Here is a 24,261-nt window from a genome sequence, read left to right as displayed (position 1 = left end):
TAAGACCTCCCTGGTGTGAATGCTTGCCTCTCTCTGCTTCTGAGCCTTCTCTCACCCCACCTCCTGCCACCCAAACTCTGCATCACTGAGATTTCCCACGAGGTTTGTTCTCTTCCACCCATACTCCTGCCAGGAAGGGCTAGCTGTTAATGCTGTGCCCATCACAGAGACAAATCTGTTGGCCAGCTGAACCTCCTTCATCTGCACCTGGGTCAGTGCTCTGGACTCCTATTCTGCTGCAGTGGGCAAGGCTGAGTCCCAGACCTGCCTGTCCCATACCTTCAAAAGTGACTGATGATGCTGAGAAGAATGGCAAGATATAACAATCGATGCCCAGGAGTGACCTTTTCTTCATTCAGGGGTGACTGTGCCAAAGAGTGGGCAACTAAAGCTCTGTGTGTAGGAGATGATGAACAGTGAAACGCTGGGCTATGCTGAAAACCAGCGTGCCATGTCGCTCTGGTCACTCCCAATCCTATTCCTTGAGTTCTTGCTGTCAAAATACAACCACTGCTTTGTATTTTTACACACCCACAGGGTACTTAGAGAATACTCCTCCACAGTGCTTAGCCTGTTCTCATGAAATGAGAAAAGACACGTACAAATGTCTTTTAGTCGACCTGCTGAAGAAATACCACAGCAGACAACCCCTCCCATATTCTACAGCACTCCACTAAATGAGGGCAAGATCACAGATGCAAAGGGCTTTGGGTTTAACAAAGCATTTGACCAAATTTATCATGATTCTCATGTGGAAGAAATGGAGATGTTTGATTTGAACAAAAGCAACTGGTTGAACAATGTAGGAACACAAAGAGTATCAACTAAGATCAGTACAAACTTGGAGAGCTTTACCATGTCTCTAAAATGAAGGAGATAGACTAGAGTGTTGTTTCCCAGTATTTAATGTAAAAGATGATTTTTGACTGTGCATTAAGATTTTTTATTTTCATATTTACACATTTATTTTAATGTGTATTAGAAAATGTATACTACCCCCAAGTCCCATGATTTCATATATTAAAGTGTAAAAATTGAGGCAACTCAAAAAGAAGTATTTTAATAAAGTAGTAAAGGTAAAAACTATTCAATCTCCTTAGAAGTCATTCTGAGAACACCACAATCCTATAATCCAGCAACTTCCCTTTTAGAAATTTGCCATGCAGAGATATCTGCCCAATTATACAAAGAAAGTATGTTCACTGCAGGTTTATTTGTAACAACAATAGCAACAAAAAACAACAGGCAAATCTCAGCTGACTAAATGACCATTATTGAAAGTGAAAGTGAAGGCTCTCAGTCGTGTCCAACTCTTTGCGACCCCATGGACTGTAGCCCACCAGGCTCCTCAGTCCATGGGATTCTTCAAGCAAGAGTACTGGAGTGGGTTGCCATTTCCTTCTCCAGAGGATCTTCCCGACCCAGGAATTGAACCTGTGTCTCCCACATTGTAGGCAGAAGGTTTACCGTCTGAGCCACCAGGGAAGTCTAAATGACCATTATTGAGAGATATATAAACACGTTATTATACATTGTTATGCATGGAATGTCCTCTTTCTTTACCTTTTAAGACAGTGGTTCTCAACTGGGCAATACTCGGCCCCCCATCGGACATAAGGCAATGTTTGGAGACATTTTTCATTGTCACAGTGGAGGCAGGGGTGGTACTAATACAAGACGAATAAAAGCCAGGGATGCTGCTAAACATCCTACATTGCACAAGACAGCCCCTCATAACAAAGAATTACCCAGTATTGATAATTAATAATCCAAAGGGTGAAACATCTGGTTAAAGTTATTTTCATTGTTGTTCTTTTAATTCTATCACAAACCTGAGATCACGTATATACTTACCTCTTACTACACTAGATTTAAAGTTAAACAACTGTTTCTTTTTTAAATTTATTTATTTTAATTGGAGGCTAATTACTTTACAATATTGTAGTGGTTTTTGCCATACACTGACATGAATCAGCCATGGGTGTACATGTGCTCCCCATCCTGAGTCCCCCTCCCACCTCCCTCCCCATCCCATCCCTCTGGGTCATCCCAGTGCACCAGCCCTGAGCACCCTGTCTCATACATCGAACCTGGACTGGCGATCAGTTTCACATATGATAACACACATGTTTCAACGCTATTCTCTCAGATCATCCCACCCTCACCTCCTCCCACAGAGTCCAAAAGGCTGTTCTATACATCTGTGTCTCTTTTGCTGTCTTGCATATAGGGTTATCATTACCATCTTTCTAAATTCCATATATATGTGTTAGTATACTGTATTGGTGTTTTTCTTTCTGACTTACTTCACTCTGTATAATAGGCTCGTTTCATCCACTTCATTAGAACTGATTCAATAGTATTCTTTTTAATGGCTGAGTAATATTCCATTGTGTATATGTAACACAGCTTTCTTATCCATTCATCTGCTGATGGACATCTAGGTTGCTTCCGTGTCCTGGCTATTATAAACAGTGCTGTGATGAACATTGGGGTACACGTGTCTCTTTCAATTCTGGTTTCCTCGGTGTGTATGCCCAGCAGTGGGATTGATGGGTCATATGGCAGTTCTATTTTCAGTTTTTTAAGGAATCTCCACACTGTTCTCCATGTGGCTGTACTAGTTTGCATTCCCACCAACAGTGGAAGAGGGTTGGTTCTCTTTTCTCCACACCCTCTTCAGCATTTATTGTTTGTAGAGTTTTGGATAGCAGCCATTCTGACCGGTGTGAGATGGTACCTCACTGCGGTTTTGATTTGCATTTCTCTGATAATTAGTGATGTTGAGCATCTTTTCATATGTTTGTTAGCCATCTGTATGTCTTCTTTGGAGAAATGTCTGTTTAGTTCTTTGGCCCATTGTTTGATTGGGTCATTTATTTTTCTGGAATTGAGCTGCAGGAGTTGCTTGTATATTTTGGAGATTAATTCTTTGTCAGTTGCTTCATTTGCTATTATTTTCTCCCATTCTGAAGTCTGTCTTTTCACCTTGCTTATAGTTATTTTCGTTGTGCAAAAGCTTTTAAGTTTAATTAGGTCCAAATTGTTTAGTTTTGCTTTTATTTCCATTACTCTGGGAGGTGGGTAATAGAGGATCCTGCTGTGATTCATGTTGGAGAGTGTTTTGCCTATGTTTTCCTCTAGGAGTTTTATAGTTTCTGGTCTTACATTTAGATCTTTAATCCATTTTGAGTTTATTTTTGTGTATGGTGTTAGAAAATGTTTTAGTTTCATTCTTTTACAAGTGGTTGACCAGTTTTCCCAGCACCACTTGTGAAAGAGACTGTCTTGTCTCCATTGTATATGCTTGCCTTTGTCAAAGATAAGGTGTCCATAGGTGCGTGGTTTTATCTCTGGGCTTTCTATTTTGCTCCATTGATCTGTATTTCTGTCTTTGTGCCAGTACCATACTGTCTTGATGACTGTGGCTTTGTAGTATAGCCTGAAGTCAGGCAGGATGATTCCTCCAGTTCCATTCTTCTTTCTCAAGATTACTTTGGCTATTTGAGGTTTTTTGTATCTCCATAAAAATTGTGAAATTATTTGTTCTACTTCTGTGAAAAATACCATTGGTAGCTTGATAGGGACTGCATTGAATCTATAGATTGCTTTGGGAAGTATACTCATTTTCACTATATTAATTCTTCTGATCCATGAACACGGTATATTTCTCCAACTATTTGTGCCCTCTTTGATTTTTTTCATCAGTGTTTTGTAGTTTTCTATATATAGGTCTTTTGTTTCTTTAGGTAGATATACTCCTAAGTATTTTATTATTTTTGTTGCAATGGTGAATGGAATCTTTTCCTTAATTTCTCTTCTGTTTTCTCATTGTTAGTGTATAGGGATGCAAGGGATTTCTATGTATAATTTTATATCCTGCAACTTTACTATATTCACTGACTAGCTCTATTAATTTTCTAGTGGAGTCTTTAGGGTTTTCTATGTAGAGGATCATGTCATCTGCAAACAGTGAGAGTTTTACTTCTTCTTTTCCTATCTGGATTCCTTCTATTTCTTTTTCTGCTCTGATTGCTGTGGCCAACACTTCAAAACTATGTTGAATAGGAGTGGTGAGAGTGGGCACCCTTGTCTTGTTCCTGACTTTAAGGGAAATGCTTTCACTTTTTCACCATTGAGGATAATGTTTGCTGTGGGTTTGTCATATATAGCTTTTATTATGTTGAGGTATGTTCCTTCTATTCCTGCTTTCTGGAGGATTTTTATCATAAATGGATGTTGAATTTTGTCAAAGGCTTTCTCTGCATCTATTGAGATAATCATATGGTTTTTATCTTTCAATTTGTTAATGTGGTGTATTACATTGACTGATTTGCAGATATTGAAGAATCCTTGCATCCCTGGAATAAAGCCCACTTGGTCATGATGTATGATCTTTTAAATATGTTGTTGGATTCTGTTTGCTAGAATTTTGTTAAGGATTTTTGCATCTATGTTCATCAGTGATATTGGCCTGTAGTTTTCTTTCTTTCTTTCTTTCTTTTTTCTTTTTTTTGGTGGTATCTTTGTCTGGTTTTGGTATTAGGGTGATTGTGGCCTCATAGAATGAATTTGGAAGTTTACCTTCCTCTGCAATTTTCTGGAAGAGTTTGAGTAGCATAAGCGTTAGCTCTTCTGTAAATTTTTGGTAGAATTCAGCTGTGAAGCCATCTGGTCCTGGGCTTTTGTTTGCTGGAAGATTTCTGATTGAAGTTTCGGTTTCCATGCTTATGATGGGTCTGTTAAGATTTTCTATTTCTTCCTGATTCAGGTTTGGAAATTTATACTTTTCTCAGAGTTTGCCCATTTCTTCCAAGTTGTCCATTTTATTGGCATATAGTTGCTAATAGTAGTCTCTTATAATCCTTTGTATTTCTGTGTTGTCTGTTGTGAGTTATCCATTTTCATTTCTAATTTTGTCGATTTGATTCTTCTCCCTTTGTTTTTTGATGAGTCTGGCTAGTGGTTTGTCAATTTTATTTATCTTCTCAAAGAACCAGCTTTTAGCTTTGTTGATTTTGGCTATGGTCTCCTTTGTTTCTTTTGCATTTATTTCTGCCCTAATTTTTATGATTTCTTTCCTTCTACTAACCCTGGGGTTCTTCATTTCTTCCTTTTCTAGTTGCTTTAGGTGTGGAGTTAGGTTATTTATTTGACTTTTTTCTTGTTTCTTGAGGTAAGCCTGTATTGCTATGAACCTTCCCCTTAGCACTGCTTTTACTGAATCCCATAGGTTTTGGGTTGGTGTGTTTTCATTTTCATTTGTTTCTATGCATATTTTGATTTCTTTTTTGATTTCTTCTGTGATTTGTTGGTTATTCAGAAGCATATTATTTAGCCTCCATATGTTGGAATTTTTTATAGTTTTTTCCTGTAACTGACATCTAATCTTACTGCATTGTGGTCAGAAAAGATGCTTGGAATGATTTCAATTTTTTTGAATTTACCAAGGCCAGATTTATGGCCCAGGATGTGATCTATCCTGGAGAAGGTTCTGTGTGCACTTGAGAAAAAGGTGAAATGGATTGTTTTGAGGTGAAATGTCCTATAGATACCAATTAGGTCTAACTGGTCCATTGTATCATTTAAAGTTTGTGTTTCCTTGTTGATTTTCTGTTTAGTTGATCTATCCATAGGTGTGAGTAGGGTATTAAAGTCTCCCACTACTATTGTGCCACTGTTAATTTCCCCATCATACTTGTTAGCATTTGCCTTACATATTGTGGTGCTCCTATGTTGGGTGCATGTATATTTATAATTGTTATATCTTCTTCTTGGATTGATCCTTTGATCATTATGTAGTGTCCTTCTTTGTCTCTTTTCACAGCCTTTATTTTAAAGTCTATTTTATCTGATATGAGTATTGCTACTCCTGCTTTCTTTTGGTCTCCATTTGCATGGAATATCTTTTTCCAGCCCTTCACTTTCAGTCTGTATGTGTCCCTTGTTTTGAGGTGGGTGTCTTGTAGACAACATATACAGGGGTCTTGTTCTATTCAGCCAGTCTTTGTCCTTTGCTTGGGGCATTCAACCCATTTACATTTAAGGTAATTATTGATAAGTATAATCACATTGCCATTTACTTTGTTGTTTTGGGTTCAAGTTTATACCCCCTTTCTGTGTTTCCTGTCTAGAGAAGATCCTTTAGCATTTGTTGAAGAACTGGTTTGGTGTTGCTGAATTCTCTCAGCTTTTGCTTATCTGTAAAGCTTTTGATTTCTCCTTCATATTTGAATGAGATCCTTGCTGCGTACAATAATCTGGGTTGTATGTTTTTCTCTTTCATCACTTTAAATATGCCCTGACATTCCCTTCTGGCCTAAAGAGTTTCTATTGAAAGATCAGCTGTTATCCTTATGGGAATCTCCTTGTGTGTTATTTGTTGTTTTTCCCTTGCTGCTTTTAATATTTGTTCTTTGTGTTTGATTTTTGTTAATTTGATTAATTTGTGTCTTGGGGTGTTTCGCCTTGAGTTTATCCTGTTTGGGACTCTCTGGGTTTCCTGGACTTGGATGGCTATTTCCTTCCCCATTTTAGGGAAGTTTTCAACTATTATCTCCCCAAGTGTTTTCTCATGGCCTTTCTTTTTTTTCTTCTTCTTCTTCTGGGACTCCTATGATTCGAATGTTGGGGCATTTAACATTGTCCCAGAGGTCTCTGAGGTTGTCTTCATTTCTTTTCATTCTTTTTTCCTCTCTGCTTCCACCATTCTATCTTCCACCTCACTTATCCTATCTTCTGCCTCCATTATTCTACTGTTGGTCCCCTCTAGAGTGTTTTTTATCTCATTTATTGCATTATTCATTATTGATTGACTCTTTTTTATTTCTTCTAGGTCCTTGTTAAACATTTCTTGCATCTTCTCAATCCTTGTCTCCAGGCTATTTATCTGTAACTCCATTTTGTTTTCAAGATGTTGGATCATTTTTACTATCATTATTCTGAATTCTTTTTCAGGTAGACTCCCTATCTCCTCCTCTTTTGTGTGGTTTGGTGGGCATTTATCATGTTCTTTTACTGGCTGAGTATTTCTCTGCCTTTTCATCTTGTTTAGATTGTGTGTTTGGGGTGGCCTTTCTGTATTTTGGCAGTTTATGGTTCCTCTTATTGTGGAGGTACCTCACTGTGGGTGGGTTTGGACGGGTGGCTTGTCAAGGTTTCCTGGTTAGGGAAGCTTGCATCAGTGTTCTGGTGGGTGGAGCTGGATTTCTTCTCTTTGGAGTGCAATGAAGTGCCCAGTAGTGAGTTTTGAGGTGTCTATGGGTTTGGTGTGACTTTGGGCAGCCTGTATATTGACGCTCAGGGTATGTTCTTGCTTTGCTGGAGAATTTGTGTGGTATGTCTTACTCTAAAACTTGTTTGCTCTTGGGTGGTGCTTGGTTTCAGTGTAGGTATGGAGGCTTTTGGATGAGCTCTTATCAATTAATGTTGCCTGGAGTCAGGTGTTCTCTGGTGTTCTCAGGTTTTGAACTTAAGCCTCCTGCCTCTGGTTTTCAGTCTTATTCTTACAGTAGCCTCAAGACTTCTCCATCCATACAGCACCAATGATAAAACATCTAGGTTAATGATGAAAAGATTCTCTACAGTGAGGGACACCCAGAGAGGTTCACAGAGTTACATTGACAAGAGAAGAGGGAGGAGGGAGATTGAGGTGACCAGGAGGAGTAGAGGAGGAATCAAAAGGGGAGAGAGCAAGCTAGCCAGTAATCAATTCCCTATTTGCTCTCCACAGTCTGGACCCCTCAGAGAGGTTCACAGAGTTACATAGGGAAGAGAAGAGGGAGAAAGAGATAGAGGTGACCAGGAGGAGACAAGGGGGAATCAATAGGAGAGAGACAGATCTAGCCAGTAATCAGTTCCCTAAGTGTTCTCCACAGCCTGGAACACACAAAGAGATTCACAGAATTGGGTAGAGAAGAGAAGAGGGAAGAAGGAGATAGAGGTGACCCGGGGGTGAAAAAGGAGAGTCAAAGGGGGAGAGAGTAATCAAGCCAGTAATCACACTCCTAAGGAAAAATGGGTAATGAAGATTGGATTCTTAAAGGTACAAAATTGATAATAAATACCAAAAAGCAAAGATTAAAAATCTAGAGATTAGACTCTCAAAAACACAATCTTAAAAAAAAAACAAAGTCACAAAAATTATAAAATATATATATATGAAACTTGCTTTAAAAATAGGGTCTTTTTTTGGCAAGGTAATAATAGGTTATAAAAATGAAAATTAAAGAAGTAATAGAGGACTTAAAAATTAAAAAATTTTTTTCTTAATTTAAAAAATAATAATAGTAAAAATATATCTAGGAATTTCTCTAGAGCTGTTGTGGGCAGTGTGGGGTCAGTTCAGCTTCAGATAGTTGCTTAATCTGGCTTATACTTCTCAAGATCTATAGGCGCCTTCCAATGTAGTCAGTGATAACGACAGGGTTTTAATCTGTTGCACCTGTCACTTCCAAAGCGGTTCCCTCTGTTTACTTTAGCTTCTTCTGTTTGCTGGTCTCTTCAGTGTCTAATTTCCACCCTGACACAAGGGATGAAGGTGGTCACTTATTTAGGCTCACTTGCTCAGTCGTGCTGTGAGGAGGGAGGAGCACTGCAAACAAATATCACTGGCGAGTGTGGGGAGCGCTCGCAGTGTCTGGGCCACACTGGGTCTGCCCCTGCTCATGGCGTGTGGGCTTTCCCAGTCTACACTGCTCAGGCTCTAAGTTGCTCTGCCGGGGCACTGTCTGAGGCGGACCCTGGGTTGTGTGCACTTCCCAGGTCTAAGCCACTCAGGTTCAGGTTCTCAGGTACTTCACAAAGGCACAGACTTGGCTGGGCATGCATTTTGTGCCCCTCCCAGGCCCGAGCAACTTAGGCGACCAGGTACTTGGCTAGTGCAGTCTCCCCAGGTTGGGGGTTCGTCTTATTACCTCCCCGGTTACAGCTGCTCAGTTACCTGGGTGTCAAAGGGCACGCCTGTCTCAGGTGTGCTGTGTGTCTCTTCTGGGGAGACGATCTCTGGCTGTGACCCTCCCAGCAGATGTCAACTGTCCAGAACCCCAAGAAGTCTTAGTTAGCAACTGGGAGCCTACTTGCAGTTTGGTAGAGGATGCCATCTCTGGGGCCGAGATTGCCCCTTTCCGGCTCTGGCTGCCTCCCTCCTGCCTCCCTGCCTCCGGCAGGGGATGGGCCAGTCCACAGTCGGCTAGCTCTCCTCTGGTATTCGCTCAGTCCTTTGTTCCATAAGCAGTCCTGGCAGTGTCTTAGGTTAGAGCTTTTCGCAGGGTAGTTCTCTCTCTCTCTCTCTCTTTTTTTCTCTCGCTCTCTCTGGCTATTCCACAGTTTGGGTTGCTAGCTCATGTTAGTTCCCTCAGATTGCCCTCAGGGCATTCAGGCCCATTCCTTACCCTAAGCAATGCAGCCCGCACCTCCCTGTTCAGCTCCTGCTTGCTGGTGCAGATGTGAGCGTCTGGGCTACTTCTCTGTTGGGAGTTGCCATTAGGCACATAATCTGTGGGTTTTATTTATTTATTTTTCCTCTGGTTATGTTGCCCTCTGGGATTCCAAAACTCCCCACAGACCCGCCGGTGAGAGGGTTTCCTGGTGTCTGGAAACTTCTCTTAAGACTCCCTTCCCAGAATGGGTCTCCGTCCCTAACTCTTTTGTCTCTCTTTTTATCTTTTATATTTTGTCCTACCTCCTTTGAAGACAATGGGCCATCTTTCTGGATGCCTGATGTCCCCTGCCAGCATTCAGAAATTGTTTTGTGGAATTTGCTCAGTGTTCAAATGTTCTTTCGATCAAATTAGGGGGGAGAAAGTGGATTCCCCATCCTATTTCTCCGCCATCCTAGGACCGCCCTCCTAAACAACTGTTTCATCTATTGCAAAGTGAGCTCATTTAGTGAGGATACATGATTAATTTACTTTTTTAGCCCCTAAACAATTAAGTAGTCTGCCTTTGGAATGCATGAGATAAGAAAATACACAGCCAAGAGTGCACTCTGGCTTAGAAAGAGGCAACTGGCATTGTTACAGAAGCAGAGGTTGTAACAGGTACACTTTACATTACTTGTTTTTACCTTCCCATTTCCCTTCTGCTACTTTATCTGTTGATGGATAGCTGTTTAGTTTAAGGTGATTATGAACAAATGAACACTGTCCCATGATGATAAGTAGCTGAGGGTACTTCGGGTATCTCCTGTGTTGAGGACATGAAATTTTACCTGCATTTCAGACGGATACTAGAGGCAAACAGGGTGGATCGTAACAGATATTTTCCAACTGTCCCTCTACCTCCCCATCTTTCTCCACCTTTCTCTCCAACCCTGGAAGTCTGTTTGGACTACAACCAATAGCTCAGTAGGCCCTGCTTGAATGTAGGGTAGAGTAAGGAGGAGAATGAGGTCAGGGTGTTTACTCCCCTGATCTCTCCCTATGAAATCACATCAAGGTGACTATATCCCTCCATCAAGGGTCACTGCTCCTCTCAAGGAGGACTGCTCTACCTGACTCTCTCTTCTTCCAGCTTCTAGAAACCTCTCCCTGTACCAGCTCCACTGTTCTAGCCCTGGCTTCATGGACTAACCTTGTGGTTCCCCTAAAATACTAATCTTTGTGGTTAGTCTCTTTGCAAATAAATCCCCCTCAAATTATCTCGAGTGTACTATCTATTTTCCTTAGGATGCTGACTGATAGACTATATAACATTGGATCATGTTGCTTAATATTCATGAGTCTGTTTTCCCATCTATAACATTAATATATTGATAATTATCTTACAAAGTGTTTAGATTATTAAAAGTCTTACTTTAAAGGCTAAGTACTCAAAAACATCATGCACTATTAACTACTTGCATTTGTTAGGTGCAATAGAAATCTCAACTAGAAGCAATTTAACTAAAAAAAAAAACTATTAACATTCATTACAAGAAATCCAGAAGAGGTGGCTAAATCATCATTGCTTAATTCAGGTGTTCAGCAGAATCATCCAGGACTCAAGTTCTTGATATGTTTCTTCTCTGAAGGACATGACTACCCATGGATGAACAAAATCAAAGTTCTATCAGTAAAGATGGAGGAAGGAAGGAGAACAGATGTTATACAGCCAACTGCACCTGCTACACTATTACTAAGTCCTTCTCTGGTGTTTCAGGTGGTAAAGAATCTTCCTGCAATGTGTGAGACCCAGGTTTGATCCCTAGGTTGTTAAGATGCCCTGGAGGAGGAAATGGCAACCCATTCCAGTATTCTTGCCTGGAGAATCCCATGGACAGAGGAGCCTGGCGGGTTACAGTCTATGGTGTTACAGTCCATGGGGTTGTAAAGAGCTAGACACGACTGAGCAACAACACTAACGAGCCTCTCTGGCAGCACATCCATCAGAGTGGATGGGCCCCAGAAAGAATATTGGGAGGGTGGGGGCTGGAGTCAGCAGAACAGGGTCAGAACAAGAAAGAAAATACCCCTAATAGAAACCAACAAAGAGGGGCTGTTATTCCTGATGACAGTGATGAACTCACAGAAAGTTTCCCATAACTCTGACAACAGCTTCTACTTCATCTCCAAATTTATGAAACATGCAACTTTTTCAGCACTGACCAAGACAGTCGTTATCAGGGTGGTGTGGATGCAAACAACAGACAGCAACTCTGGCTGAATCTATCCAAGCAGATATTCAAAGAAAAGCCTGTAAAGCAATGTGGAATCAATGGACATGTTGTGGAATAGTCTTAAAACACAGACAGGAGGCAAGAAAGACTATTTATAAAAGATACTGCCAGAGTCCTGCCATGGGAAGTATGGTTTGGAAGTTCCACTGATGGTGTTGGTGCTGCTGCTACTGCACTGTCCTCATCATTGTCAGATACCCATTCTTTGAATCTTTGCAGCTCTGCCTGCTGATTTAACTTCCAGATGGGAGTAGCCAAATTACCAAGCCTAGTTCAGCTGCCTACACCTTAGTGGCTCAGGTTAAAGGAAAAAACAAAAACCTAGTATCCTTTGAGTTTTCACAGTCTCCCCTCCAAAGTCCAGCACTGAAATCCATTTCAAAAGCATACCCAACAGGTCACTCACCTAGAACCAGATATCCTGGAATGTGAAGCCAAGTGGGCCTTAGGAAGCATCACTATGAACAAAGCTAGTGGAGGTGATGGAATTCCAGTTGAGCTATCTCAAATCCTAAAAGATAATGCTGTGAAAGTGCTGCACTCCATCTGCCAGCAAAGTTGGAAAACTCAGCAGTGGCCATGGGACTGGAAAAGGTCCATTTTCATTCCAATCCCTAAGAAAGGCAATGCCAAAGAATGCTCAAACTACCACACAACTGCACTCATTTCACATGCTAGTAAAGTAATGCTAAAAATTCTCCAAGCCAGGCTTCAACAGTATGTCAACTGTGAACTTCCAGATGTTCAATCTGGATTTAGAAAAGGCAGAGGAACCAGAGATCAAATTGCCAACACCTGCTAGATCATTGAAAAAGCAAGAGAGTTCCAGAAAAACATCTATTTCTGCTTTATTGACTATGCCACACATTTGACTGTGTGGATCACAATAAACTGGAAAATTTTGAAAGAGATGGGAATACCAGACCACCTGACCTGCCTTTTGAGAAATCTGTATGCGGGTCAGGAAACAACAGTTAGAACTGGACATGAAACAGCAGACCGGTTCCAAATAGGAAAACAGACTGGTTCCAAATAGGAGTACATCAAGGCTGTATATTGTCACCCTGCTTATTTAACTTATATGCAGAGTACATCATGAGAAAGTCTGGGTTGGATGAAGTGCAAGCTGGAATCAAGATTGCTGGGAGAAATATCAATAACCTCATACATGCAGATGACACCACCCTTATGGCAGAAAGTGAAGAAGAACTAATGAGCCTCTTGATGAAAGTGAAAGAGGAGAGTGAAAAAGTTGGCTTAAAGCTCATTCAGAAAACTAAGATCATGTCATCTGGTCCCATCACTTCATGGAAAATAGATGGGGAAACAGTGAAAACAGTGGCTGACTTTACTTTTGGGGGCTCCAAAATCACTGCAGATGGTGATTGCAGCCGTGAAAATTAAAAGACGCTTACTCCTTGGAAGGAAAGCTATGGCCAACCTAGACAGCATATTAAAAAGCAGAAACATTACTTTGTCAACAGAGGTCCATCTAGTCAAGGCTATGATTTTTCCAGTAGTCATGTATGAATGTGAGAGTTGGGCTATAAAGAAAGCTGAGTGCCGAAGAATTGATGCTTTTGAACTGTGGTGTTGGAGAAGATTTTTGAGAGTCCCTTGGACTGCAAGGAGATCCAACCAGTCCATCCTAAAGGAGATCAGTCCTGGGTGTTCATTGGAAGGACTGATGTTGAAGCTGAAACTCCAATACTTTGGCCACCTGATGCAAAGAACTGACTCCTTGGAAAAGACCCTGATGCTGGGAAAGATTGAAGGTGGGAGGAGAAGGGGACGACAGAGGATGAGATGGTTGGATGGGATCAACAACTCAGTGGACATGAGTTTGGGTAAACTCAGGAGTTGGTGATGGACAGGGAGGCCTGGTGTGCTGCAGTCCATGGGGTGGCAAAGAGTCAGACACAACTGAGCAACTGAACAGGTTACTTGACTGTTTTGAGATCCTCACCATAATTCATAGCACCACCGCCAGCAGCAACTAGCCTCATCTTTTATCCTGCACCCCCACCTCCATTTAACCCTAGCTGCAGTGCCCTCCTTCTCTAGCGAGCTCTGAGCTCCTTCCACAGCAGGACTCTGTTCACACTGCCACTTCCATCTGGAATTCTTCCTCAGCCCCAAGCAGCAGCTACTCCACATTGAACCTTTAGGACTCAATCCAAATGTCACTTCATCAGGGAAGATTTACCACTTCTTCATTACTGGCTACGATCTCTCCATTTCCTAACAATCTTCATTTCTTTTGGCTAGCACTAAAACAATAATTCCATCCTATCTCTTTCTGTCTAGACTAAGCTGTTGGAGGCTGGGCTGACTACATCTGTCTCACTCACTGCCACACATCACAATGCCCAAAAGCTCCTGACACATCAGAGTGGCTCACTTGTGAATGGCTGGACACTTCCCTGCCTGGTTCCTGAGCCAGTTAGAATTCTCAAAGGATAATCAAAGTCAGTGCTTCTCAACTTTTAACAGGCACTAGTCACCGGGAAAGCATAAATTACAGTTTAAGATATCTGAACATTCCGCCCTTCTCACAAGTTCCAGGATATGCCAGTGCTGCTGGTCCCACACTTTGAGGAGCAAGGCAACACCTTATAAAATCAAATGACAATCCAGACACATAGGACAAACAGTATGATTCTACTCATATGAGGTACCTAGAATAGTCAAACCCACAAACCTGAAAGTAGAAGGGTGGTTGCCAAGATCTGGAAGGAGAGTTATTGTTTAATGATTACAGAGTTCCAATTTGGGATGATGGATGTTGCTGATTGTTGCACAATAATGGGAAAGTACTTAATGCCACCTAATTGCACACTTAAAATGATTAAAATATAAATTGTATATTACATTTTACTATAATTTTTAAAAATAACTACACAAATGATACCCAAATTGGTCTTGCTATGAGGAATCTACCATGGGCCCAGGGATGGGCACTCTGTGTTGGGCACAGAATCTGCGTCTCACGTGCCAAGATCAAAGGTAGAATTAATACTAACTCTGCCAGGCAAGTTGACATTGAATAATGGTCACAGGCCTGTACATCAGGCAGTTTCTGACCTAAACAGAGGGCTCTTTTGAGCGACAAATTGCTTGTTAAAGATCTGGCAGAACCTGAAGCTGATTTAGCTTGTACATGTAAAGCACATTTTCTGATCTAAACAAGTTTCATTCTTTTCAGCCAATATCCCAAATAAACGTTACTATTGGAGTGGAAAATTTTAGCTTGAAACTGAAGTTCCTAATGCATATAACATGGTGCCTCCCAAAGTAAGATGCTTTACCAGAATGTGAGCCTCAACATCACGGCGATATTGAAATATGACTGTATTTACTGAGGGAACTTGCAACCAGTGGTACTGGCTGGGCTCCCACCAGAAAGTTAAAAGGTTGGTGTAAACTCTATCTACTCTTCCTTTGATTTGTTTTTTATTGGAGTATAGCTGCTTTATGATGTTGTGTTAGTTTCTGCTGTACAATGAGGTGATCAGCTATGTGTTGTGTTGCACTAAGTTGCTTCAGTCATGTCTGACTCTGCATGACCCTGTGAACTGTAGCCCACCAGGCTCCTCTGTATATCCCCTCCCTCTTGGACTTTTCTTCCACCCCTCCCATGCCACCCATCTAGGTCATCACAGAGCACCAAGCTGAGCTCCCTGTACTATATAGCAGATTTCCACTAGCTATCTATTTTACACATGGTAGAGTATATATGTCAACCCCAATCTCCCATTAAAAGGAATGAAATTGCATCACTTGTAGATACATGAATGGGCCTAGAGACTGTCACTCTTTTACTGTTAGAGTGAAGTAAATTAGAAAGAGAAAAACAAATATTGCATATTAACACATATTTGCAGGGCAGAAATAGAGATCAGATGATCTTTTGGATTTTGATGACATATTATATATTGAAGCTATGGCATATCATGTACAAGATAAGGAAATTTTCCACAATAAGTTGAGGAGGGTATTAAACCTTACACAAGATGACAAAAGATTTTAGGATCATGGATTATGTGTCATATACCTCTGTAACTTAAAATAAGTTAAATTTCTCTCCCCATCTCTGTACCTGCTTGAGTCTTTCTGGATTGAACAAGTTTTGTGACCATATAATGAAGATGAAAAGTTTCATAGATGCCCATTTTTCACGGAGAATGCAACAAAACAATGTGTTTTGGGTCCAAGACTGTTCTGCTTATTTTACTTTCCCAAAATTGATCTATATAGGTTGCTGATGCTCTAGGGAAACTTTAACTCAAAATTGAGACTAGAGCTTGCTTACCCTTTATCCAAACAAAACCAGGTTCTGCACAAGTGATTCTAATAATGTTCAGTGTGACCCAGAGATTAACGCTAAGAAACTCCCTGCAAAGGGTGATTGGATATAAATTATCTCAGCTTCTTCCACATTTTTTGGCTCTCCTCAGATGCTCTAAAGCTTCCTCAGAATGCACAGAAGTACTAAATGAAAGAAAGCACTTACTGAAAGAAAGGTTTACGTAAATATAATAATTTGGAACAAACCTCATGCTTGCAAAACTTGCTGACAATGAGTGGCTTGCTCTCATCCAGCTCACATAATTCATCAGCACCTGTTGGTGGTGGAGAGGAGGCTGAGTGAAACAAGCTTGGTTTACACCAAGATAGCAATTCACTTCTAGGATTCAAGTAGTCTACTGTCACTAAACTAACAAAATTATTTCTGTAAAAGGAGAGTCCACATATTTAGAGAGTTTAACTAACAAGCCATTTAGCTTTATTCTGGCATTATTGTTGTCCTACTAACAGACAGAAAACTAGGTGGGGAAAGCTTCCAGAAAAAGACAGGGGGAGATGGGATGGCTGGTAAAATCCATCATTCTGCTTCCAGTGAGAAAACATTGGAAATTAAGTTCTTAGGAGACAAAGATGAATCTCCAAAACGATCTAAGTAGCACACGGTCCAGTATGGTTAAATCTTTACCATTATTTGGACACTAATAAATATTTGTTGAACAACTTGAATAAATGTCTTACACAGTCTTAAAAAAAAAAATATGTTGACTAATTCAGTGTCTTTTCAGTGACTGGCTAAGTAGGAAAAAACCTTTAAATAACTTTCCCAACAACGTATCTTTCTTATCTCATTCAAGATCCAATCTAGGAACATATGTCGCATTAGATTTTCATGCTTCATCAATATGCCTGAATCTGAAATAATTCCTCAGCCTTTTTATGTCCCTCATTTCTTTGGTACACATACACTTATTTTGTTTTTGTTAGTTCACACCCTCCTGGGCTCCTGACCCTAGTGGCGCAGGTTCCCAACCAACCGGGCCCAACGTGGCCCAACGTGGCCCAACGTGGCTCCGGGGCAGACGCTCTTGCCACGCAGGCGCACGAAAGCTGGGGTTGCCCGCCCGCCTGTTCCCTAGGCAACGCGGTTCAAAACTCTCGCCGTAGAGGCACTGGCGCGATGTGCTTCGGCAAAGCAGGTGAGGAGGGCTGAGTCAGAGTAGAGGCAGAAGGAAGATGGGGAGACAGGGAAAGACCAAGAGGGAAAGGAGGGAAATGTAGTTTGCACGTCTCCTTGGATTGGTCACGGTTTCGTTAAGAGAGCAATCTGCTCAGGTCTCAGCCACCTTTCCCCACACCGCCCCTGCCCCCAACCCTCATTTGGACCACAAGGCCTTCTTTCATATGGGTTTCTCCTCTTCCTCGCTCTCCAGAAACGCTGGTTAACTACTCCTTTGGAACTTGTCAACATAGGAAGATCTTTCCTCACTTCCATCCCCCAAACTTATTGGGGAACAAGTTTCTCCCTATTAGGGGAGTGCCCCACAGAGGGCCTGGATGTTATATAGCAGAAGAGGTGAGTATTCACCTTCCCTCAGGTGGTGTCAGTTCCCAGACTATCTAAGGATACCCAAGTTTCCTGGAAGAAAAGCCCTGTGCGTTTGTCACCTTCTGGGTCCCAGCATGAGAAAGTGCTCTCTGGTCCTCTGTCTGCAACCAGCTGTCAGGGCCATTATCAGAAAGTGAAGGGCCATTACTCGCATTTGCCATCCCTACCAAATGCAAGCCTTGGCCTCATGCCATCCACAATAAGTGTTCCTTCATCATTCACACCTACAAAGGCTGGTGACTAAATATTTCCTCTTAGTCCAAACCTACTGTGTCTGTGCTGGTAAGTAGTTTATGAAATCATAATCAGACTCAGTTGAAACCATATAAAGCTGATTCAGCTCTGTGGGGCTCAGAAAAGTGGATTCACTGGATTCAAGTGTCATTCACTCTACCTATCCAGCCACATTTCTTTGTAGAGAACCCTGTGTTACACATGTAATTGTTTGGTCTTAATTCAGAGGAATCAAGAAAGAAAGGGCAACTTGAGCAGAGAAGATTCAGGGATACTGAGATCACTCTTTTAATAACTATAATGTTCTCTATGCATGTTTTGTCTTTGTTTGTTTTCTGCATGACACATGAAGAGTAAAGACTTGGCAAACAACCTCGCTAAGATCCCAACCAGTATAAAAGGATATGGTTTTGGAGCCAGAACAGCTGTGAGATTTAAGCCAAAGAACAAGGTTAGAAATGGCTGGACATGCTTAGATTTCAGTGTGATCCATGTTGCTGCTTGTATTTGTATTGGGGAGCACGATTGGAGGTTACCTAAAGTATATCCTGAAATTCAAGATGAAAGTCATCTGGACAAAAGCTACTAAGGAGTCTACATGAAAACTTGGGTGTTAATATGGGATGTGTGTGTAAGTGTCCTGGGAGAGTGGAAAATAATTCTCAGAAGAAATGGTACCAAGGCAGGGCTTCAGTCCTGAGACACCTGTTGATAAAATACTGGAAGCTTTGTTTATATGCATCATATAATTATATGTAATATATAGTATAATATCTTATCAGTTAAAAAACCAGTTCTAACTTCTTAACATTTTTGTGTGATTGGATTTCGAGTCTTCAGTATAGGTTCCTAATCTCTTGTTGGACATTTCTTGACACTTAAGCTCAGGGAGAGGGATACTGGCTCCAAAAGAAAATCTGAGTGGGATGGTGGGATGGTGGGGATAGTAGCTACGATAGGTTACCTTGGCTCTCTGTCCCCATAGGCTTATTTCTACAGCCAAAACATTTGGTACTTTTAGGTAGCTGAACCATACTCTTATCTTGGTTTTCTACCTACTGTAGGCCTAATTCTATAGCTTGATATAGTTAAACCATAGCTGATACATGAAGAGGGGGAGGATGAGTTTGTTTTTTCTACTTAGAAGTCTTTACATATATATACATCAACCTCTGACATATTGATCTTTTTCTTGGAAACAGGATGTGACACCTTACCCAGGCATGTACCAGACAGTCAATCTTCAGGAGCAAACACACAAACCAAATTTTGCTCCATTTAATACCTTGTCACCTCGCTTTCGGACACACTCAAAGGACCCTTGTTATCCTGGGTATGTGCCCCTTCTTCTGGTGCACTTCAACAAAGAGCAATAGGAAAGAAAGTACAAAAAGGGGTTACATCCCAACCATGCCCTCTAAATAAGAAACCATCTATCTTTAAAGATTCAACCTCTTGCCTTCCAGGTTTCTAGAATTATAAATTGTAGAATGTGGTGATTCATTCAATAAATATTCATAAAAGGCCAAGAAGTTGTGTAGGTTCCAAAGATTTTGCATTACACCCATCATCATTTCTTGGAGTTTACATTCTAGAGTTCAGACAGATGAGAAGCAAATAAACAAGAAAATAATCAGTGGTGATAGAGAGTGACCATATAATTTATTAGTCATTAGAGACTTGAGACTTTAAAGGGGGTCTTATTAATAATTATACCAAGACAGTAGCCATGAGCTGGGGCTACCACAGGCGCACCCAGAAGTATGGTGACCTGGTGGAGTGCTGAATAACACCAAACAAGATGATATAATAGGGGGGCTTCCCCGGTGGCTCAGTGGTAAAGAATCTGCCTGGCAATGCAGGAGAAACGGGTTGGATCCCTGATCTGGAAAGATCTGGCATGCCTTGTAGCAACTAAGCCCATGTACCACAACTACTGAGCCTGTGCTCTAGAGCCTGGGAGCCACAACTAGTGAAGCCGGCACTCCCCAGAGCCCATGCTTCACAACAAGAGGCGCTGCCACAATGAGAAGCCCACATACTGCAACTGGAGAGTAGCCCCTGCTCATTGCACCTGGAGAGAAAGCTTGTGAACCAACAAAGACCCAGTACAGCCTAAAATAAATAAAAAATAAAAATAGTAATAATTTTTACAAAGATGATATGATATGGAGTGATGGCTGGAATCTGCTTTGGCGAGGATTGGTCTTTCTGGGAAATGACACTTCATCTGAAAGCTCAATGACAAGACTGAACTGGCCCTGTGAAGGTCTAGGCCGAGAGCGTCCCAGGCAGAAGGAACTGCAAGTACAAAGGCTGCAGTTGGGAAGGAATTTGGTATGCGGAAAAAAGAAAGAAGGCTAGTGTGGCTACAGTGTAGTGGGCAAGAAGAAAATGAGAACAGAGGAGGAAGAAAGGCTAGAGTCCATAAACCTCATAGACCAAGGGAGGCGGTCTCAGTGCTTTAGGAAGCCATTAAAAATTATAGGGCATGGTCAAGGTCTTTTACTGGTGAAAATTCCAAGGATCAGAGAGGAAATATAACTTTCTTAAGGTTGTAGTAAAGAAGTGGAGATGATGAAGCTTGTTTCCCATGTCCAGTCTACATCTCATTTCCACAGTTAAGCGTCTACACCAAAAGACAAAATGATATGAACAAAGGCCATACAAAATACTCTATTGTTAAGAAACGTCACATCATGGGTACTAATTAGCATCACTGTGGCAAATCTCTGTTATCATCCACCACTTCTGGGATCTCCTGGTCTCTCAGTTAAGAAGAGTGAGGTTGCAGAAATAGCTGAAACTAGGGTTGCTTTTTATCTTCACTGCAATGTCAGGACTAAAAATCTTGAACACTAACACCTATTTAGAAACACGTTAGCAGGCAAAGGAACCCTATGCTTGCCTGACATTAATATCTAATCAGTCTGTTGCCTTTTCCAAAAGAATTAGGACTAGTTCAGGTACACAGGTGGTACTGATGAAGTTTGTGGTCACTACAACCCACTCCAGCATTCTCGCCTGGAGAATCCCATGGACAGAGGAACCTGGTAGGCTACAGTCCACAGGGTCACAGAGAGTCAGACACGACTGAAGTGACTAACACTTTCACATCCAACTCTTTGCGACCCCGTGGACTGTAACTTGCCAGGCTCCTATGTCCGTGGGATTTCTCCAGACTAGAGGTGACTACTAGGTGGTTACTAACTCTTCAACATAAGGTTTTATATTTTTATTTCTAGCCCTGGCACATATAAACTAGAGAAAAAGGCACCCCAGAAAGTCACCTGGCCAATGAAATTTGGATCTCCAGATTGGGCTCAGGTTCCATGTCTACAGAAAAGAACCCTGAAAACTGAGGTAATATGATTGGACTTCTGTGGAACCTTTACCTTATACTTCCACATGTATCAGTGATTCTTAACCAGGGGTCTGTAAATAAGCTTCAAGAAATCCTTGATCCCCTGAAATTACTTGCACAATTTTGTGTAATATATACATATGGGAAATTTTGGAGAGTTACACAATTTCACTAGATTTCTAAAGGTGTATGTGACTGAACAAAAGTCACAGTTTCTTATGTAGTCCTCAGGTAATCTTTGTGGTAGTCTGAGATAATTATCCTCTATGATTGAGGAGGAAACAGGATTGTTCTGTGCTGTGCTTAGTCACTCAATTGCATCCGACTCTTTTGGAGAGGGCAATGGCAACCCACTCCAGTATTCTCGCCTAGAGAATCCCATGGACAGAGGAACCTGGTGGGGTAGAGACCATGGGTTCACAAAGAGTCAGACACGACTGAAGTGACTAACACTTTCACATCTGACTCTGCAACCCCATGGACTGTAGCCTGCCAGGCTCCTCTGTCTGTGGGAATTCTCCAGACTAGAATACTGGAGTGAGTTGCCATGCCCTCCTCCAGGGGATCTTCGCAACCCAAGGATCAAACCCAGGTCTCCCACACTGCAGGTGGATTCTTGACCAGCTGAGCTACCAGGCAAGTCCAAACTGAGGCTTAGATGCATTAAATGGCTTGTTGAAGTTGCTCAGCTAGAGTCTGGATCATGTGACTTCTAAGCCAGTGCTCTTTCCATCACATCACTTAGTGTTAGATCATCAAGGTACAGTGGATCATTCTGGTAAGAACATGGATTTTAGGAACAGACTGCCTGAGTTCAAACACTAGTTCCATATTTATTTGCTATGTATCCTCTAACTTTTCTAAGCCTCAGTTTGCTTATCTTTAGAATGGATGTGAACTAGACTTGATCTGATGAAGTTGTAAAGATTGAGATATTATAGCACCAGACCTGTAGCATAATAAATGGTCGGCCCATGTCACTTATAATAATTCCAGAAGTGTCCTTTTTCCCCTGGTGGAACTTTGGATTAATTCTGCAAGTGTTTATTAAATGCCAAGTGTACTAACTCTGGAGAAGGAAATGGCAGCCCACTCCTGTACTCTTGCCTGGAAAATCCCGTGGACAGAGGAGCATGGTAGGCTAGAGTCCATGGGGTCACAAAGAGTTGGGCACAACTGAGCAACTTCACTTCACTAAGTGTACTAACATCATTTTGCTAGGGCCTACAGGTAACATTCAAGAATTAAACACATAATCTTTGTTTTCAAGAAATTTACCAGCTATACTTGATGATTTGCCAAGTAGAAAATAATTCCTAGCATGATATATTCCAGAAAAAGATGACAAAGAGTAGATATACAGAGCAATGTTGAGAGATTCACTAGGTTAGGTTACTATGTGGTTGGGGCTCAGGTAGGCTAAAACAGCTCTAACATACGGGTCTATTTCACACATCCAGGAAGACCAGAGGCAGGGAGTTCTCATGTGAATATCGACTTTGACAGTATTTTTCATTGCAGCTGTCCACAGACAAGGACTTTAGAAAGCATCGGAACCATTTGGCCTACCTAAGCTTGTACTACAACTGAAAAGCTGTGACTACCTTCACATGCTCCTCCTGACCACAGACTCTCCAGGACTGAGGACAGCTGCTCTTGTCCTTCTGCATTGCTCTGACCCTCCTGTCTGCCAGCATGGGGTGCAGGGAGGGGCAAAGGGCTCATAATTACTATATGACTGCATAAAGACTCATTGTACAGAGGGTGCTCTCTCCACGTGCTGGTTTGTTGTGTAAAAATGTAGAAGGGTCAGAGGGGTTCCTAACTGAGTGCTCAGTAGAGTGGCTTCACTTTACTGAAATATTATACTTGTGCATCCCTGCCCTCTAGCTATAAGTCCCAGGAATGAGGGGTTTTTTTTGTTTGTTTGTTTTTTCCGAGAATGAGTTTTATGCTTTCTACTGCTAGCCCTGGCGATAGGAGATTGTTGGTCTATACACATCAAGGATTTGGATGGCTTACTTGACTTTGTATTTGGACTTGCTAGATGTAGAGGATACTTAAGGCAGAGTAAATATTTTAGGGGCTCTTCCAATTCCTAGACAAGGTGGCAGAGTAGAAAAAACTTCGTGAGGTCACCTCTTCTCACAAGCACACCAAAATCACAACTCACTGCTAATCAACTATTGATTAAAAAAAGACTGGAACCTGCCAAAAAATATCCTGCATCCAAAGACATAAAGAAATAACCACAATGAGACACTAGGAGGGGTGCACTTGTGATATGATCAGATCTCACAAACTGAAAAATAATACGACAGAAATTCTTCCACAGGTGTGAAAGTTCTGAGCTCCATGTCAGCCTCATATTTGGCCTCGAGAAGAACAGCCTCCAGAGCCTTTGACTTTGAAGGCTGGTGGGGATTAATGGCAGGAGCTTCACAGAACTGGGGGAAATAGAGACTCCACCCTTAAAAGCTACACAGGAAATCTCATGCACACCAAGACTCAGGGCAAAAGCAGTAACTTCATCGAAGCCTGAGCAAGACCTATCTGTTGGGATTTTGAGGGTCTCCTGGGAAGGTGAGGAGAGTGGGGCTCATCCTGGGGACAAAGATACTGGTGGTAAAAATATTGGGGCGGGGGGCGGGAATTCATCTGCATGAACTCTGGCTGGAGGTAGACATCTTGCCTGGGTCATTAGCAGCAAGACCTGGCCCCATCCAACAGACTCTAGGCTCCAGAGCTAGGATGGCTCAGGCCAAACAACAAACTGCGTGGGGATGCAGCCCCATCCATCAGCAGACAGCCTGTCAAAAGATTTCCTGAGCCCACAGCCACCTTTAAACATGCCCCTTGACATGGCCATCCCTGCTGGAGGACCAAGACCTCCAGTACCACTCACCACTGGGCAAGCACTGGCCCCTCCAGGGGCCAGACAAACCAGGAAACCTGACAAACCTCTAGTCTAGCCTCAGGCACCAGAGGGCAAGCATCATAAGGCAGAAAACTATGATCCTGCAGCCTGAGGAACTGAGTCTGTAAACAGGTCAAAACTTACCCTGAGACCACTGGTCCCTCGTCCTTGGGAGA

The 24,261-nt window shown here is 41.8% G+C and overlaps 1 protein-coding gene across 1 annotated transcript; it reads left to right on the top strand.

The window, feature by feature from the left end:
- The first annotated feature begins 17,108 nt into the window (after window positions 1-17,108).
- On the top strand, window positions 17,109-22,928 carry LOC122427463 (protein pitchfork). Its single transcript, XM_043446979.1, has 6 exons — window positions 17,109-17,160; window positions 17,395-17,537; window positions 18,157-18,255; window positions 19,007-19,137; window positions 21,050-21,167; window positions 22,690-22,928. The coding sequence occupies exons 1-6, from the start codon at window positions 17,142-17,144 to the stop codon at window positions 22,756-22,758; spliced, it is 579 nt and encodes a 192-aa protein (XP_043302914.1). The 5' UTR covers window positions 17,109-17,141; the 3' UTR covers window positions 22,759-22,928.
- The last annotated feature ends 1,333 nt before the right edge of the window (window positions 22,929-24,261 follow it).

This window comes from Cervus canadensis, chromosome 2 (genome assembly GCF_019320065.1).
Source record: "Cervus canadensis isolate Bull #8, Minnesota chromosome 2, ASM1932006v1, whole genome shotgun sequence".
Lineage (NCBI taxonomy): Eukaryota > Metazoa > Chordata > Mammalia > Artiodactyla > Cervidae > Cervus > Cervus canadensis.
Note: the sequence above shows the minus strand (reverse complement) of the source record. Positions and strands in the feature narration are given on the sequence as shown.

What these genes read in the sequence shown, in the direction of transcription:
- LOC122427463 (XM_043446979.1), top strand. An exon ending in GATTTAAGCCAAAGAACAAG is followed by an intron (nt 18,256 to 19,006) that starts GTTAGAAATGGC and finishes TCTTGGAAACAG; the next exon opens with GATGTGACACCTTACCCAGG. An exon ending in AAGGACCCTTGTTATCCTGG is followed by an intron (nt 19,138 to 21,049) that starts GTATGTGCCCCT and finishes TTTTATTTCTAG; the next exon opens with CCCTGGCACATATAAACTAG.